The 14,789-nt window shown below is 37.0% G+C and overlaps 1 protein-coding gene across 1 annotated transcript in view; it reads right to left on the bottom strand.

Moving 5' to 3' along the window:
• Positions 1–1,238: 1,238 nt before the first annotated feature.
• FAF1 (Fas associated factor 1) overlaps positions 1,239–14,789 on the bottom strand; it is a 152,582-nt gene continuing 139,031 nt past the window's right edge. Inside the window, exon 19 of the mRNA XM_053985070.1 lies at positions 1,239–3,491. Within this exon, the coding sequence (XP_053841045.1) occupies positions 3,408–3,491 (84 nt within the window). The 3' untranslated portion in view covers positions 1,239–3,407. The remainder of the gene's footprint in view (positions 3,492–14,789) is intronic.

The following is a 14,789-nucleotide window of genomic DNA, read 5'->3' on the forward strand; positions in this document are numbered from 1 at the left end:
GGGGAAGCCTTTGCCCCAGGGAGGAATAGCTCACATAAGACATCTCCATCCTTAGCATTTCTGACTGACTGCTCCAAGCAGGTTCTGGTTCTGCCTGGTAGTGACTCTTCTTGTGTAGAGACACCCACTTATGTGCTTTGTGCTTGCTCTGGAAGTTATTTTTTAAGGCACTGAAATCTTCTCATGCATCATATAGGGAGCCTGGGCATGAGGCCTGGATAACGAAGCACGTCAGTCCTGTGACTCTGGGGTAATGTGGTTTGATTTTTCCCCACATACAGAGGAGTGAAATCATATAACTGTTTAGTAGAAATATTGCTGCAATTGAAAATTTATTTTAAGTTTCTAATGTCACTGAGTAGGTACAGTTTATGAAAGCCAAAGTCCTCTTCTGCTACATTAAAAAGAATAGACAAACCCTCCAACACAGCTCCATTAGAAACATCCTCAGCACTCCCACTGAGCTGAAGGGTGCACATGTAGAGAGCACAGAGCAAACACCGTGTTCTGCATGGTCTCTATAACGATTTCCAACACCACTGTCAAGAGGCAGGAAGTTTCCCCCAAAGCCAGAGCGTGCCCCACCTTCACCCCACGAGCAACGGAAGCTGACACATCACACGGGATTCCTTTCAGCAACAGTAATTCCCTAAGACTTAAAACTAATGCATTAATCACCTTAATGGGAATCCATTAATGTGAAGAACCTGAAGATAAAAAGGCAGAATCAGGGATGTAGCAATGGTGTTACAGTTCTAGGGTAATACTGAAGTACAAAATTCGAATGACTAGAGGATTATCCATGCCAGCAGAGCGGGTGAAGTGAATACCAGGAGAGCAGAAAATGATGGCATAGAATATTAATATTTCTACACAGGGATTGGTTTATGTTGATGGTGTGACTCAGAAAGGTGACTCGACATGGCTGCTTCTTGAAATCAGGCCCAAAGTATTTAAGGACCAAAATCATTAACGTTTTATTTAAAGAGCAATACACTTGTTTACGTTGTGGCAGAATGATCCCTGTATACTGATCTCAAAATCTTTATATCAGAGGGAAGTAATGCCACCACTTTGAACACTTCCAGTTAATTATCACTAGAACATTTTGATAATGACAGTGTATTTTGCAATATGAACAAAATGAGGGAAAAATAATAGAGTTTAGAAGAAAAAAAAAAGGCCAAACAACCCTGGGAGCACTGACTTCAACAAGTTCAACAAATATTCAAGCCACATTTAATAACTTTATAAAACTAGTATCAAAGTAAAGAATATATAGTCAAAATACAGAAATCAAATTGAGTGAGAGAAAACAGCCTGATGAGATCAAACAGAAGTTAAACAAAACAGATTAATATAAACAAGTTAGCTGAAAGGTTGCTTTGCTTCATGAAGCACTATTTCAGCAACTCCTTTCCTCAAAAGCCAACTTAGAAGGAAAAAAAAAAAAAAGATATGTATCACTTTAAAATCCTGCTGTATGTTTACTGTGATTGATTGCAGAAACAGCATCACCCCAATTTGCATCCCATGTTAATTTCTTATTTAAAAAACCCAGTGGAATTTTTTTGTAAGAAAACGAAAGTTCAGAATGAAGCGTCTGCATTCAGCTTTCCATTACACATACATTTATCATTCTGTTGGCTAGGAATTCTTTTATTTGTGAACTGCAAATTATTAGAATTTGCTTACACTTCTAAACCTTTTGTTTGTCATAGATACTTCACTTCTAAAAGTGTCTGGTTTAGCACTCACTAATTACAGAATTATAAAAGGTAGAATAAGGCTTTGCCCGCTCAGAAATTCGCATTTTTGGTAAAGGTAACAATATATCAGCATCACTAACATCTTAATAATAGGCATACATTTAATTTTATATCACCATCCTTCCAAAGAAAAAAAGAAAGACTAAAAGATGTGTGCAACTGGTTTTAGCTTAGTATAAAATTTTCAAATCAGAACTCATTCAGCTACAATAAACACTATGAATTACGTATAAACATAGATGGAAAACAATGTGCCAGGCTTTAAACAAAAAAAAACTTAGTTTAGCAGATGATGATCCTGTAGTGCTAATGCGCACTGTCCTGCAAGCCCAGAGATAAAAAAAAAGGGGGGGGGGAAGGAGGGGAAAAATAGAAATTAAAAAAAAAAAAAGAAAAAAAAAAGAGAAAAGAACAAACCCCAAATAAACCAGTTTTGATGCATGTTTGGCATCAACTGCACAGTATGCTCATTCTATGGTTGAGAAATTTAAAGTACTAGATTTTTCCACGTCAGGTAGCAGGTAGCTGGTGCATACATTTCAGACAAGAGAACTACGATTTCTTTAATTTGAGACGGGATCAATAATGTATTGTTAATATGTCCAAAGTGTGCAACAATAAGGCAGATTTCTTATTACACCACCCTTTAAAATACCCATTGTTTGATGAACCAAACAAGGTGCTTTAAACCAGCAGAGTAATAGGAGACAAGCAAGTGCCAGAATGAAGAAAAACTGCTAGAATGGAAACTGCCCTTTCTTTCACAAGGAGAAATAAAGAACTTTTGTATCTGGTATTTGAAAGGTTTTTAACAGCTGATATTCAATATCAGCTGATTCCTGAAGTGTTGGCAAGATACCAGGTTTCTGGTACTGGCCATGTCTAATGTTTAAATATTCACATCATGCAATAAGCAGTTTCACACTGCAATGTAATGGAAAATACTTCCTAAACTGAATTGGAACTGAGACCCAAAGCAGAACCAGTAAATAAATATCTCGCATATATGTCAAACTATATTCTCCAAACAAAACCTTACATCTTATCAAAGAAGTCAGAAAGTACTAACAAAAATTATATGCTTTCTACTATAATACTGTTAAATTTCCATGGCTGAGAATGTCCCATTAATTTTTTTCTGCCTTTTTAAATTAGTTGACAAAGTAGAAATTCAAACACAGAAATAAAATGCATATATATGAGAGCACTGGCTCAGTGAGATATCAAATATACAGCATTCTAGTGTCAAAAGTACAGGCAGAAATGTCCAAGATTCCTTGGTGAAAAAGGGGCATTTGAGGAGTAAAAATTCTACTTAACAATCACTCACATTTTAACAGTGCATTAATTATAACAAAAGCTGGATGATAAGTGAGCAACAGAATCATAATGTTCAGTGTCCATAGCAGAACTTTATCCTCTGCTCATTTAAATGAGGTTGGAAACATATACTCATGTATGTGAAACTTTAAGTAGCTATGTTTGTTTTTTCAATTTTTCAGGATTCTTGCAAGAGGCAAAACTTGTGACATGGAACTGAGCTGGATGTCAGTACAAGGTGGTGCTCCGAGAAGTCTTCCTCGCGATGCTGTGCCTCTGGCTTATCAAAGGATGATTAGTCCTACAATCTTGTTTGATCTATTCTTTTGCCTCTAGGAAAAGGGTTTCTTGAGGATACAGTTTTACCTCCAGTAATGATTTATTTGGATCCAGCTGGGTCACCTGTAAATACATGAACACAAAGATATGTGTAAGTAGACTTGAATTGTCTATCTTCATAATGCAGACTTTTACTGGGAAGATTTTTGAGTCCTTCCATCAGTGATGACTGAAGCAGTGAATATTATTTTCCAGGATGCAGATTAAGAAATATATATTGTGTTTTCTGTTGTTGTTACAAGTATTATTTTGTATTAACAATGAACAGAATAATAAAAAAACAGAATCCCCAACATTAATTCCAAGGAGATCTGGTTCTCTACCATAAACTTATGCACTAATCTATTTTTGTAAAAGTCAAGAACTTTTGCAAGGTTTACTAGAACACATGAGTTAAGATGAAAAATAAAACTGCACTCCTAGATAATCATCCCAAAATTTCAGTCAAACTGATGGTGCAAGCAGCACAGCCAACCCAACAGGATCTCTCCATTGAAAAGGGAAACTTTATTTTCCTACTCCCTTTCTTGCTCCAAGTCACATGGTAGAACACCCACCTTCCACTCACTTCAATGCTTTCCAAACACCTCAATCACCCCAGGCCAGGAGAAAACTGTTTAATTGTGTGGTTATTACACAATATATTTACTTCTATAGACAAATTAATGACAAGTGTCCCAGTGTCCTGACATTCAAGTTTACAAGCCAATGCTGTGACATCCTTCAGAATACTGCAAAGCTTCGTGTAGAAAGAGGAACCATTTTCTGAAATATTTCCCTTCCATTTTTAAACTTATTTTCCCTGGTAATTCTGTTTTTGGTTATTTTGTTGTGTGAGCACACCAGTTATCAGTCTGCTTGTGAATAATAGATTATTAGTCTTATGCCATAGGTATAAATGCAGATGCATGCCAATAAGCATTTTTTCCAAAGTTAAATTTGTTTCATCTATGATCACAACATGCCACTGCTTTCTAAAAATGTTTTCAGAAAACATTAAGGGTCCAGCACATGAAATGCTATGAATTAATAAGAAATGTTCATGTAATTTTCTTAAAAGCCTAATTGACTAATCCTGTTACCTATTAACAAAAATAGCATTGCTTCTCATTCTCTCCCCCCAACTAAATCAGGCAAACTTGAAATATATTTGCATTTCTATTGTCTTATTGAATAATTAGGGAAAAATTACTATTTAAACAAACATTCAAGGCTTATCACTTCCTAAGACCATCAAAATCAATGTAATTTCATCTGACTGCAGCATTTTTTTTTTAAATGAAATAATAAAAAAACCCAAACCAAGCCCAAAAACCAAACAGATGCATTATTTTTATTCCCAAAGCAGGAACGTATTTTCTTCAACTTCATGTACCGTGGTGAGCTACTGCTAAATGTCTGAAGAGAAAAATAATTTACAAAAACCAGACTCAATTTTAGATTCCTATTATCTACAGTCCAATTATGCATTCCTGCACAGATGCTGCTTGAATTATTGAAAGGTTATTATCTACGAAAGCAAACCTGTTATGTAAAAAACAGCCAAAGTAGTGCATTTAAGTTTGTGATTACAGAAGTATGCTAATTAAGTATCTTGTAGCATTTTTTAATGTTTTGGTATTCTGCTACAGTCTGTTACTGAGCAGGGAGTGAGGTAAAGAGGGGTTTGTGCAATTCACAGCTTCTGAGGCATTGGGCACCTGAGAGAAGCAATTTTCCTTCTTTTCAGTACAAGCCTGTATTAATTTAGACATCTCTATTTTCAAATCCTGCAACCATTTGGTTGGGGTTTTTCATTTGCTTTTTTTATTTTGCAAGAAAAGGGAGGAGAGTCATAACATGTCTCTTTTGCACTTGGAAAAAAAAAAATCCCAAAAGTATGCCTGGGCACTGAACACAACCTTCCAGGCTGTGACCATATGGAAACGTGTTACTCACTTGAGCGTAATTCAAGATACATGTCCTAGTCTAAGGTTTGCAAACTTCCAAGTGCCTTAAATAACAACAACACATGATGTTCCTTCCTCAGTGAGAAGGGTCCTAGGAGCCTTCTGGAGTACCTGCAGCACAAGGACTGTGCAGCTTTTCACCATAATTTCAGTGTGCTGCTTAATTCACTGAGGGACAGCAGAGTTTGCAAATGTTTACACCATTACCCAATTAACTAACAATATGGCTCCTACATCTGTCAACAAACAAAGCTGTTGTTGCTTTGTTTTAGCTCCTTGGCATTTTCTGTTCATATGGGTCGCCATTGTACTTAATTATCACACCACAACCCTTCTGCAGCTTCTACTTTGTTATTTGTGGCTTGTAAATATGTTGTTTACTACGAAGAATAGAAGCCTTATTAGTGAACACACCTCCTAGCAAAAGAAATGGTTTCTCTTGTAAACATATGAAGTATAAGACCTAAGATGCATTCTAACTTACAGTATTTTAAAACAGAATTAGAAACCAAAGCATCATCTATAATAGAGATCAAAGGAAAGAGCTGTAGCCCGCAAAGGTGTGTTCAGTGTAGTGTTCTAGTGAATCTCAATAATTTATATTTATCTCATTCACTTATATTTATGTGCATTATTTCATAATGAAAAGTACAGAATGCTGTCAGATGTGTATCTGTGTGCCTTGCTTCATTACCATTAGTATAAATTCTGGAGCCCACAGAGCTGACACCCTTTGGCTCTGATGCCATTTCATGATGCTCTTTCCAAAACAGCTCTGCACATGATATAAGTTACACTGTCCCAAAGCCCTACACCTTTATTTGTTGAAGTTTTATTCTACATTGTTAGCAATTACACAGAAAGCCATTGAAGTATGCTTATATATTGAATCTGATTTCATCTGTTCCACCTTTATAGCAGAATGAATTCTTTCTTGATTAAGGTTCAAAATTCACCTTCAGCATTAGTTAAAGGCCTTAACAAATGCTAAAGGTACATTTTAATAAGTATCTTCAAGTCCTACAATAACTGACTTTCTAAAAGTCATAAGCACCGACTCTAGGAGTCACCTCATGCATCACACTGTGAAACCAGCTGAATGTGTTTTACAAATATTTTATGAGATTACTAATGCCCAATACTTTATATTATAGTGGAACATGAACTAAAACCCCTCGAAAAGAGACTGTAAAGTGTTCCAGGTTTATCCAGTGAGAAGGGTGGCAGAGGAGGGACTCAATTTCCAGAAGCAGAGAGCGTAACACAAGTGACAGCAAAATTACTGACATTCAAGCTCACAGAACCCTGTACAATACCATGCAGGTGCTTTCAGGGATGTCCCAAAGCCCTGAACACAGAGAGTGCCCCAGGAGATTTTATCTTCAGGCAAATGACTTTCTGTGGAAACCCGAACACTCCCCTCCCTTCAGGAACACTCCTTCCAGCAACGTGACCAGAGGTGCTACAGACTTCATTGCTGCCATGTCAGATCTTGCCACTGAGCTGCTTTCACTCAAATAGGTTCAAGCTGATAAAAAAAACTTTTATTCCAACTATGGATTCAGTTTTATGGGACCTTAGGTTTTAGTGCACTGGAGCTATGGCTTCACCTGTGGTGATTATTCCAACTAAGCACTAGCTAGCTGAAGTACTTCTGTGCCACTTCGAAGTTCAAATTATTTATGACTCTGCAAGGCACGAGGTAGTGATGTTAACTCTTATACTCCTCCTGTAAGAATGTAGTAGCTGCTTACACCTCATTCTGAGTAAATTAATTGGGTTTTTAGATCAACCAAAAATGAAAACTAGTGCTAGCTTAAACATTTTTATAGCAAAGTCTTTTTCCTTCTAGAATAACATTTAAGTTATTTCTGTCTTCACCTTTGCTGACCTATCTGTCCTATTACACACTCACATCCTGAGCAGCTGTACTTTTACCACTCACAAGGTGTGGTTCCTTACCCTCCCTAACTGTGCGGGGAAAAGATAAACACAAAAAAATGGCTTAATGCCCAGGAAGGTAATTTAAAAATAAAGAATCAAATACACAATTATTATGACACTTACACAAGCAGTAAATATCACACCCTTCACCTTTCTCTCCACCCTAGGACAAGGATCTGATTCCCGAGCAGCACAGCCTCTATGCCACTTACACACGCATGAATACATTTAATGAATCTAACGGACAAAGAGTTCTTTTACTCTCTTTTCTAATCCCCCTAAAGTATAAATGCAATAGAAATTACTTAAAGGCACACCTGGTAAAGTACCAGATCTGTTTAAAAAACTATATTTTCAGAGTGACACACAAACAAATACAGTGAATCCTTTTTACCTATTGAAATATCTCTGGGTTACACAGATAATACACTCAACTTGAGCAACAAACAAAAGTAGAGTTACTTTATAGAAATATATGCAATTAGATTGGGCTTAGTTGAATAAACTTGGAGATAATTTACATCTGAATTGAAGAAAGCCGTCACAAACAAGGAAAAATATGTCATAGTAAAAGACTTGTAGCCTCGATCCAAATACAAAGCTTTAATTCAATACATCACACTGACTTATTTTTCTCAAGAGGTTTTCTAAAAACATATTTTAGATTAAGCATATTTAAAAACACATTTACTAAGCAAAGTGGCAGCTGTTTATAAAGCAGAAAATTGTGATGCTGTATCCTCTACTTCCAGCATGGTTCCCATTTTTCCCTTGGAAAGCTGTGCACTGCTCCAAGATGCAGCCAACTTTGACAGAGAGTCTAAGTTTTCATTGCCTTAACATAATTTATACTTTTTTTAAAAAATGCTGCATAGATTTTAATCAATGAAGGCTGATTAGCCTCTCTTGCACTACTTGACAGTAAATTAAGACAGCATTGTGTTCTCCCGTTTTCTAAAACCCTAAACGTAATGACAGGGTGGTGCAAACAACAAGGATAAGCCCAAACTCACTGTTGCTATATTTGTAGAGTGGCACCTGGACTATCTGGTGCTTTTTAAAAGTTCCAAATGAAATTGCAGTTTTTCAGCTGGAATAAATATCTCATATTTGCAAAGGAAAAAAAAAAAAAAAAACCAACAAAAAAAACCCACCCCAAACAAACAAAAAAACCAAAACCAAACCAAACCAAACCACAAAAAAAATCACACAAAAAAACCCTAAAACAAATACAAAAAAAAAACCTTAAAAAGCAAAAGCTTAAAAACAAAGGGTTTTTAAGCAACCCTACAAAAATTAATCTCTTTTTTTTTTTGGTCAAAACTAAATAAAGCCCTAATGTTTATGATGTTTTTAAAAATACCAAATTTTTACCCTAATCCTATAGCTTTTTAAAAGCGAGTAATGAAAATAATACATAACTGTAGTTTATCTACTTTCCAACAAAAGGCCTTGGGAAGGGCTGTATACACCTGGGTAGCTCTGAGGCAGTTCTGTGCCTCTTTTTAGCCAAGGACCAGAAATTTTGTTTAGTGATCAGTACTTGCCCAAAGTATGGCCAAAATACATCCAGTTACCAACATCACTGAACATTTGTTTTACATTCCTTTCCAAGAACTAATCTCACTTTAAAAAAATCACTATAAAAAGGCTGCATCTCCCTCTAGCCTTTCAAACAGCTAGTTTTCAATGACAACTGATCTGCTCTTTCATTTTGTCAGAAGTGCAAGCACAAAAGTATTTCAATTAAGAAAAGCCTCTCTGAATAATGTGACTTTTATTGTTGTGGTGCTAATGGTGCTAAGTATTACACAAGCTGCCTTGAGAGCAAGAAGATGGAGCTGAGTCAGGCAGAGGAGTCACATGCAGGTCCTGACCTGGACACTAATGGTCCCACAGTGGCAACAGCTCTGAGACTGGAGGACTTCAGGCTTCGAGGAGGAGCAAGGTGGTGTAAAGCTCTCCTCAGGTTTTCTGTTTTCCTCCCTTCCTTCTTTCTGGTTTGAAATCTTCGATTTATTTACAAATTCTCTGTGCAGTTTCTCAGAAAAAGAGAAGCTATCAGAAAACCCTGGGCCTTCTCTTTTCCTGACAAAGGACCTGCAGGAAGAGGAGCTCCACTACCTTCTCCCTCGTGCTGTTTACCTTCATTTTCCTTGTTGAGCAGAGAAAGTTTAAGTACTGGCACTTACAGATGAGAGCATTTGTATATTAAGCATCCTTTCTGCTGTGCCAGGGAGCAAAACAGTTCATTACTTGTGGGCACTGCTGCCTGTGTGCTTATAGTGAACTAACAATTATTCATGTATTTAATTCTTTTTAAATGCACTAGCTACACAGAAAAAAAATGACATTCCCAGAAATACTGCAGCTTTCACTCTGGAGACTGATGAAGAGCTGAAAGGAAGCAAACAGCCACATCCTCTAGAAGTTGGAAAACATATAAATACATTTAGTGCTCCAAATGAACTTTAAGAACTTTGCTTTACATACATCCCAGAGGGGAATGGATGGGAACACAGCCACTCACAGAAGAATGACCCAGGATTGGATTCATGTGCACTTAATTATAATTGCATGAAAGAACAATCCAAAAGGATTTTTATCACCAGTTCAAAGGATTAAGATGTTCAGATATCACAATGATATCTACAGTATAACATTGTGATTGGTAGATAGGCAAATGGAATAAAGAGAGTGCCTAGGACTGCTCTGGTGATTTAGTCTGATGCATTACTTATGCAATTACCAAAACAGCAGGAGATCATTAAATTTTCTGGTAACCAGACACGGCAGTCTTAGTATCATACCAGTACAAAGGCTCTCTATTGGTATTTTATAATTTCATTTTCTTCCTGCATGGGTCAAAAAAGTCCACAAAATGGATATTAAACATGAATTCTGGAGAAAAAGTATAAAGTATCTTAGCCCCAGTTTATGCTGGATAAGGTCATATGCAAGAGCAAAGCTCTACAGCTTAACTAAGGCATCTTCCTGCGAACAAAAACGTGCCTCCCCTGAAATAAATGTTTTGTAAAATGGGGCAGTGCTGAATAAAAGAGCACTTTGGGTGCGAGGGATGTGCACTGAAGGGCTCTTGGGTGGAATACATTAATCCCATGGTTGGCATTAGTCACTGGGCTAACTAATGAGGATGATTCACGGAGAGCTCGCGCTCCGCATGAGCATTCAGCGCCGGGTGAATGCTTGCTCACCCTAGTGAGCCCGAGTAAAAGAGCTCATCTGAAATGCACACCTATTTCCTGAAACTGGTTAAACATTCCCTGTACTCAAATAGAGTTGCTGTGAGAGATCACAAACTATATTGATCTACAGAATGTAATTCTACTTCTTTTCTTACATCTGTGAGATGAGATCTCCTTTCAGTGACTTGATACACGAAGGGCTTTAATCCTTCGCTTTGGATCAGTCACTCATGTAAAGACACTGGGTCTGAAAAACACACATCAAGTCTGTCTTTCTCAGAACAAAACATGGTGAAAAATCTTTCTGTAACATTGACAGAATGTTTTACTACCTATATGGAAATTATATTTCCACAAACATAAACATCACGTTTCAAGAAGCAAAATATACTCAAAGTTCTCTCAGGTGCTGTGACTGACTTCATCAGAGTGAGAATGTTACCTACTCCCTTTTTTAGGTGCTGACCAAAAGACCGTGATACTGTTCTTTTGAGCAACAAACTTGTTAAAAGCAGGAAAATCTGGGAGCTACAAATGCTTCAGTGTCCTTTCCTCTTGCACTTGAGGTTAGTCTTTCCAATCCCTCCACTGTTACAAGTGATCAGGAAGAACAGTCAGAAACCAGACTTCAAGAGAGGCATGGGAATATGCCAGTCTGGAATGGCCAATTTGCTTAGGCAACTTCTCAGTGTCTTAACTAAACCAAACCTAACTGCCTGAATAAATAAAAAAACAACAGATCTTGAAAGGAGAGGAAAGACAAGGGCAGGTAGTATTGACTTAAGGAAAGCTGTAAATGATAGGAGGAGGGATATCTACCTTTGTAGGTGGCTGTGGCCTTGTGTAAACTAGAGCAGAGTAAGCACATGACATCACTGACCAGAAAAATTGAAATTATGTGAATTAAAAGAGATGACTGCTACTAGGTATAGTAAGAAAGATAAATGTCACTAACAGAAATGACTGGAAAAATTACAGGTATCACATGTAATTCTCAAAATTTTTTGAACCTATCAGAAAAAATATTTCATTCATCTGAAATCTTTCTCTGCTATAAAACAGATATTCAAGCTACTTTCCCAATTTACACGAAATTACTAAAAATATTATAGAGTGTAGCTGTGACACTGCACAAATCCTTTATCACAATAACATCTTTCTTCCATTTTTCTATCAAGATCATGACTAGGGGGAAGAATGTTAAAAGTCAAAGATGGTCCTGGACATTTAACTCTTTCATGAACTGTTAAGAGAGTTTAAACATGACCTAATGAGTTTAAAAGTAAGTTATCTGAAGGCAGTAGTTTGCACAGGGTGAAATTCAGAATAATCCTTAGAAAGAATAGCTGCCAGAATTCATACACAAAACTGTCAAACTACTTGGCATAACAAAATAAGGACTATGCTCCAACATCACCTTTCTGAGAACATCAGAGGGCAATTCCCTGCTCAGAGGACTCCACAGCAAGTGCTGCAGCTAAACTTACCATCCTGTGGCATTATTTTCACCACTGTGAGCATCAAAGAGGATTAATCTTGCCAAAGCACAGGAATGAAAAATCACATTTGGGTTTGGAGGAATATCTTACTATTATTCTATTCCCATATACTCCCAAAACTATGAATTGCCTGGCCCTAAATTTACTGAAATCCTGATTATATCTGATTTAAATTGACATGCAATTTGAGTTAAATTTATTTTCTGCACTTTCAAGGGAGATTTTTTGTTTCTGTTTATTTAAACTGCTGTTGAAATTGGTTAATTAAAAGGATTTAAAAAATCTTAATACTCTAAACAGAGCAAACTGGTTCTGAATTATTAAGCAACATTTTAGATGCATTTAAATAACCTTAAGTGACTTAACTGCCACCTGATCCTAAGCTGTGGCTCAGAAAAATAAAATGTGAAATACTGTAGAAGTCTTGGCTTACCAAGGCTTCCAGATACAGTAAATAAAGAGCTTAAGTCTCTAATACCATGTCTGCAGAAGGCATACTCTCAAATACATAACTAATGCTCCACCTCAAGGAGAAATCAACAGCAGAAATTATAGCTTGCAATTTTGATTTTTCATGAGGAATTAATAAATTCAGTCTTTCAAATATAGCATTTAGAAGGAGGAATCATGCTTGGCCCTTCCTTTCTGACAGACACCACAAAACATTCACAAACATAACAACCCTAGAAGGGTGGCTGAAGCCCCGTTTGGGTAAATTTCTGCACATTCCTCTTATAGTTTCAGCTAGACCTGGTCCACTTCAGCTTCTTGCCTAAGTGGGGTAAAATGCCCACCCTGTAAGATGCTAACAGTTTTAGGCAGCCTTGTGCACATCACTAGCACTGAAGTGAGGGAGGAACTGAGTATCTGGAGGTCTCCAAGGCACTGGGAGAGGAAGGATCCTGCAGCTGGGAGGTCAAGAGGAGTACCAAAGTCAGAGTTTGTATTTAAACTATACATAACATTTTTGAAAAAATATGTTTGAAAGTATCAGAATTACTTTGCTGGAGTTTTGTTGCAGTAAGTCAGAGTTTGGGAAGGCTGTTAAGAGAAAGGGACCTAAATACTGAATTAGAAGGTTAACTGAGCACACTTATACATAGAGTAAGCTCTTTTTGTTATAGTTAAATGTGATTTCTGGAAGACAGGGAACTATAACTCTGAAATCAGCACACACATTTAACAGCACACACATTTGTTCCCACAAAGCCTTTGCAGGTGTATTTAAGAATACCAGAAACATGTTCTTTGCATTGAAATTTCTTTGCCAAGAAATACAATACAGCTTTTCACTCCCAAAGATGTGCTTGCCAAGGTTTCCAGAGTCTGGGGCACAAGCTCCCAGCTGCCCCAAGCTCACTTTGTGACACACACTGGTGGTACAAGATGTGGTGCTGAGTTACTGAGAGAGGAGCTGGTTAATATCTAATTTCAGCACGGGTAGAAAGAACAACACAGCCAGTGACAAAGACCCAATAACAAGTCACTGCATGTGCTTAACTGCTTTGGAATGTCACTGCTGCTTTAAAATCTACAAGTAGTGCCTGGAAAAGGTTAATCTGGGTATTTACTCATGTGTAGAAGTTTGTATTTACAGTAGGGTTATGATACCAACTTTAAGTTAGCTAAGGATATCTGTGTAAGCAATTGGAACATAGGACTAAGAACTAATGAATTTTTATTTATGAAAGATGTAAAAGTACTTCAACAACACTATATCAGAACTGATGGCTTTGAACAGAAGGTAAAAATGCTCTAACAAGTTTATCACAAGAAAATGTTGATCTGGTTGAAGATAATCCCCTTGTTTTGATAAGACAGAAACACTTCTGGGGTGTGTATGTTATTGTAAAGCAGATTAGGATAGAAAAAAACCCACAAACTAACTTTATAAGACATGTTTTCATCTTACTGCAGCAAAATTCCAGCAAAGTAATTCAGATACTTCCCAACATATTTTTTTCAAAAATGTTACGTATAGTTTAAATATAGACATTTTAAATACTCCTGTTTTCTGGAGCACAAGCATTCCAAGTGCTCTGTCCTTGTAGCACAGATTTCCATTCATGTTGACAACATACCATACAGAAGAAGGGTCTTGATAACTTACAGTGTATTTTTAAATGACTACAGACCACAAAGCCCAAGGCAATGAATATATACTTTGACTGTACTTCTTCCAAGCCATTCAACAATGCCTTGTTTTTATTTTTTTTAATCTGTCTATGGAGTTCCACGCTTCCAACTTTCCAAACCTGGGGAACATGACAGATGTCATTTACAGTTCTCAGTGGTTAGCAAACCCCTGGGGAACATTTTTTGTCTGTCGTGGCTCTGGTGGTCACAATGGCAACGGGATTCATACATGGCTGAGTCAATCAGCATGAATCATTTATGTGACTCCTCATACATGGCATTATTAGGTTGGAATCATAGAAAAAAGATGACAGGGTCTTCGCTTCCCACACAACAGACCAACAGCTCCAGACCCTGCCACTAAATTCTCCTTTCTTTGCCTCAGCCTTTTCTCCCTGCCAGTTTCACAGATATACTGACAATACCAGCCTGTTCTAATTTAGTGGTCTTTTTTTCTTTTCTACTTTTTTTTTAGTACTTGTTCTTATGTGATTCACCTGATAAATTTTTGAGGTTTTTTACAGATGACTAGCATTCATAATGATGATGATGTGATAAGTACAGAAACAGCCAGTGTAAAGTGAAAAACAAATGTAAAAAGTTAAGAGTAATATACCTGTAGGGTAT

Source organism: Vidua macroura, chromosome 9 (assembly GCF_024509145.1).
Source record: "Vidua macroura isolate BioBank_ID:100142 chromosome 9, ASM2450914v1, whole genome shotgun sequence".
Taxonomy (NCBI): Eukaryota; Metazoa; Chordata; class Aves; order Passeriformes; family Viduidae; genus Vidua; species Vidua macroura.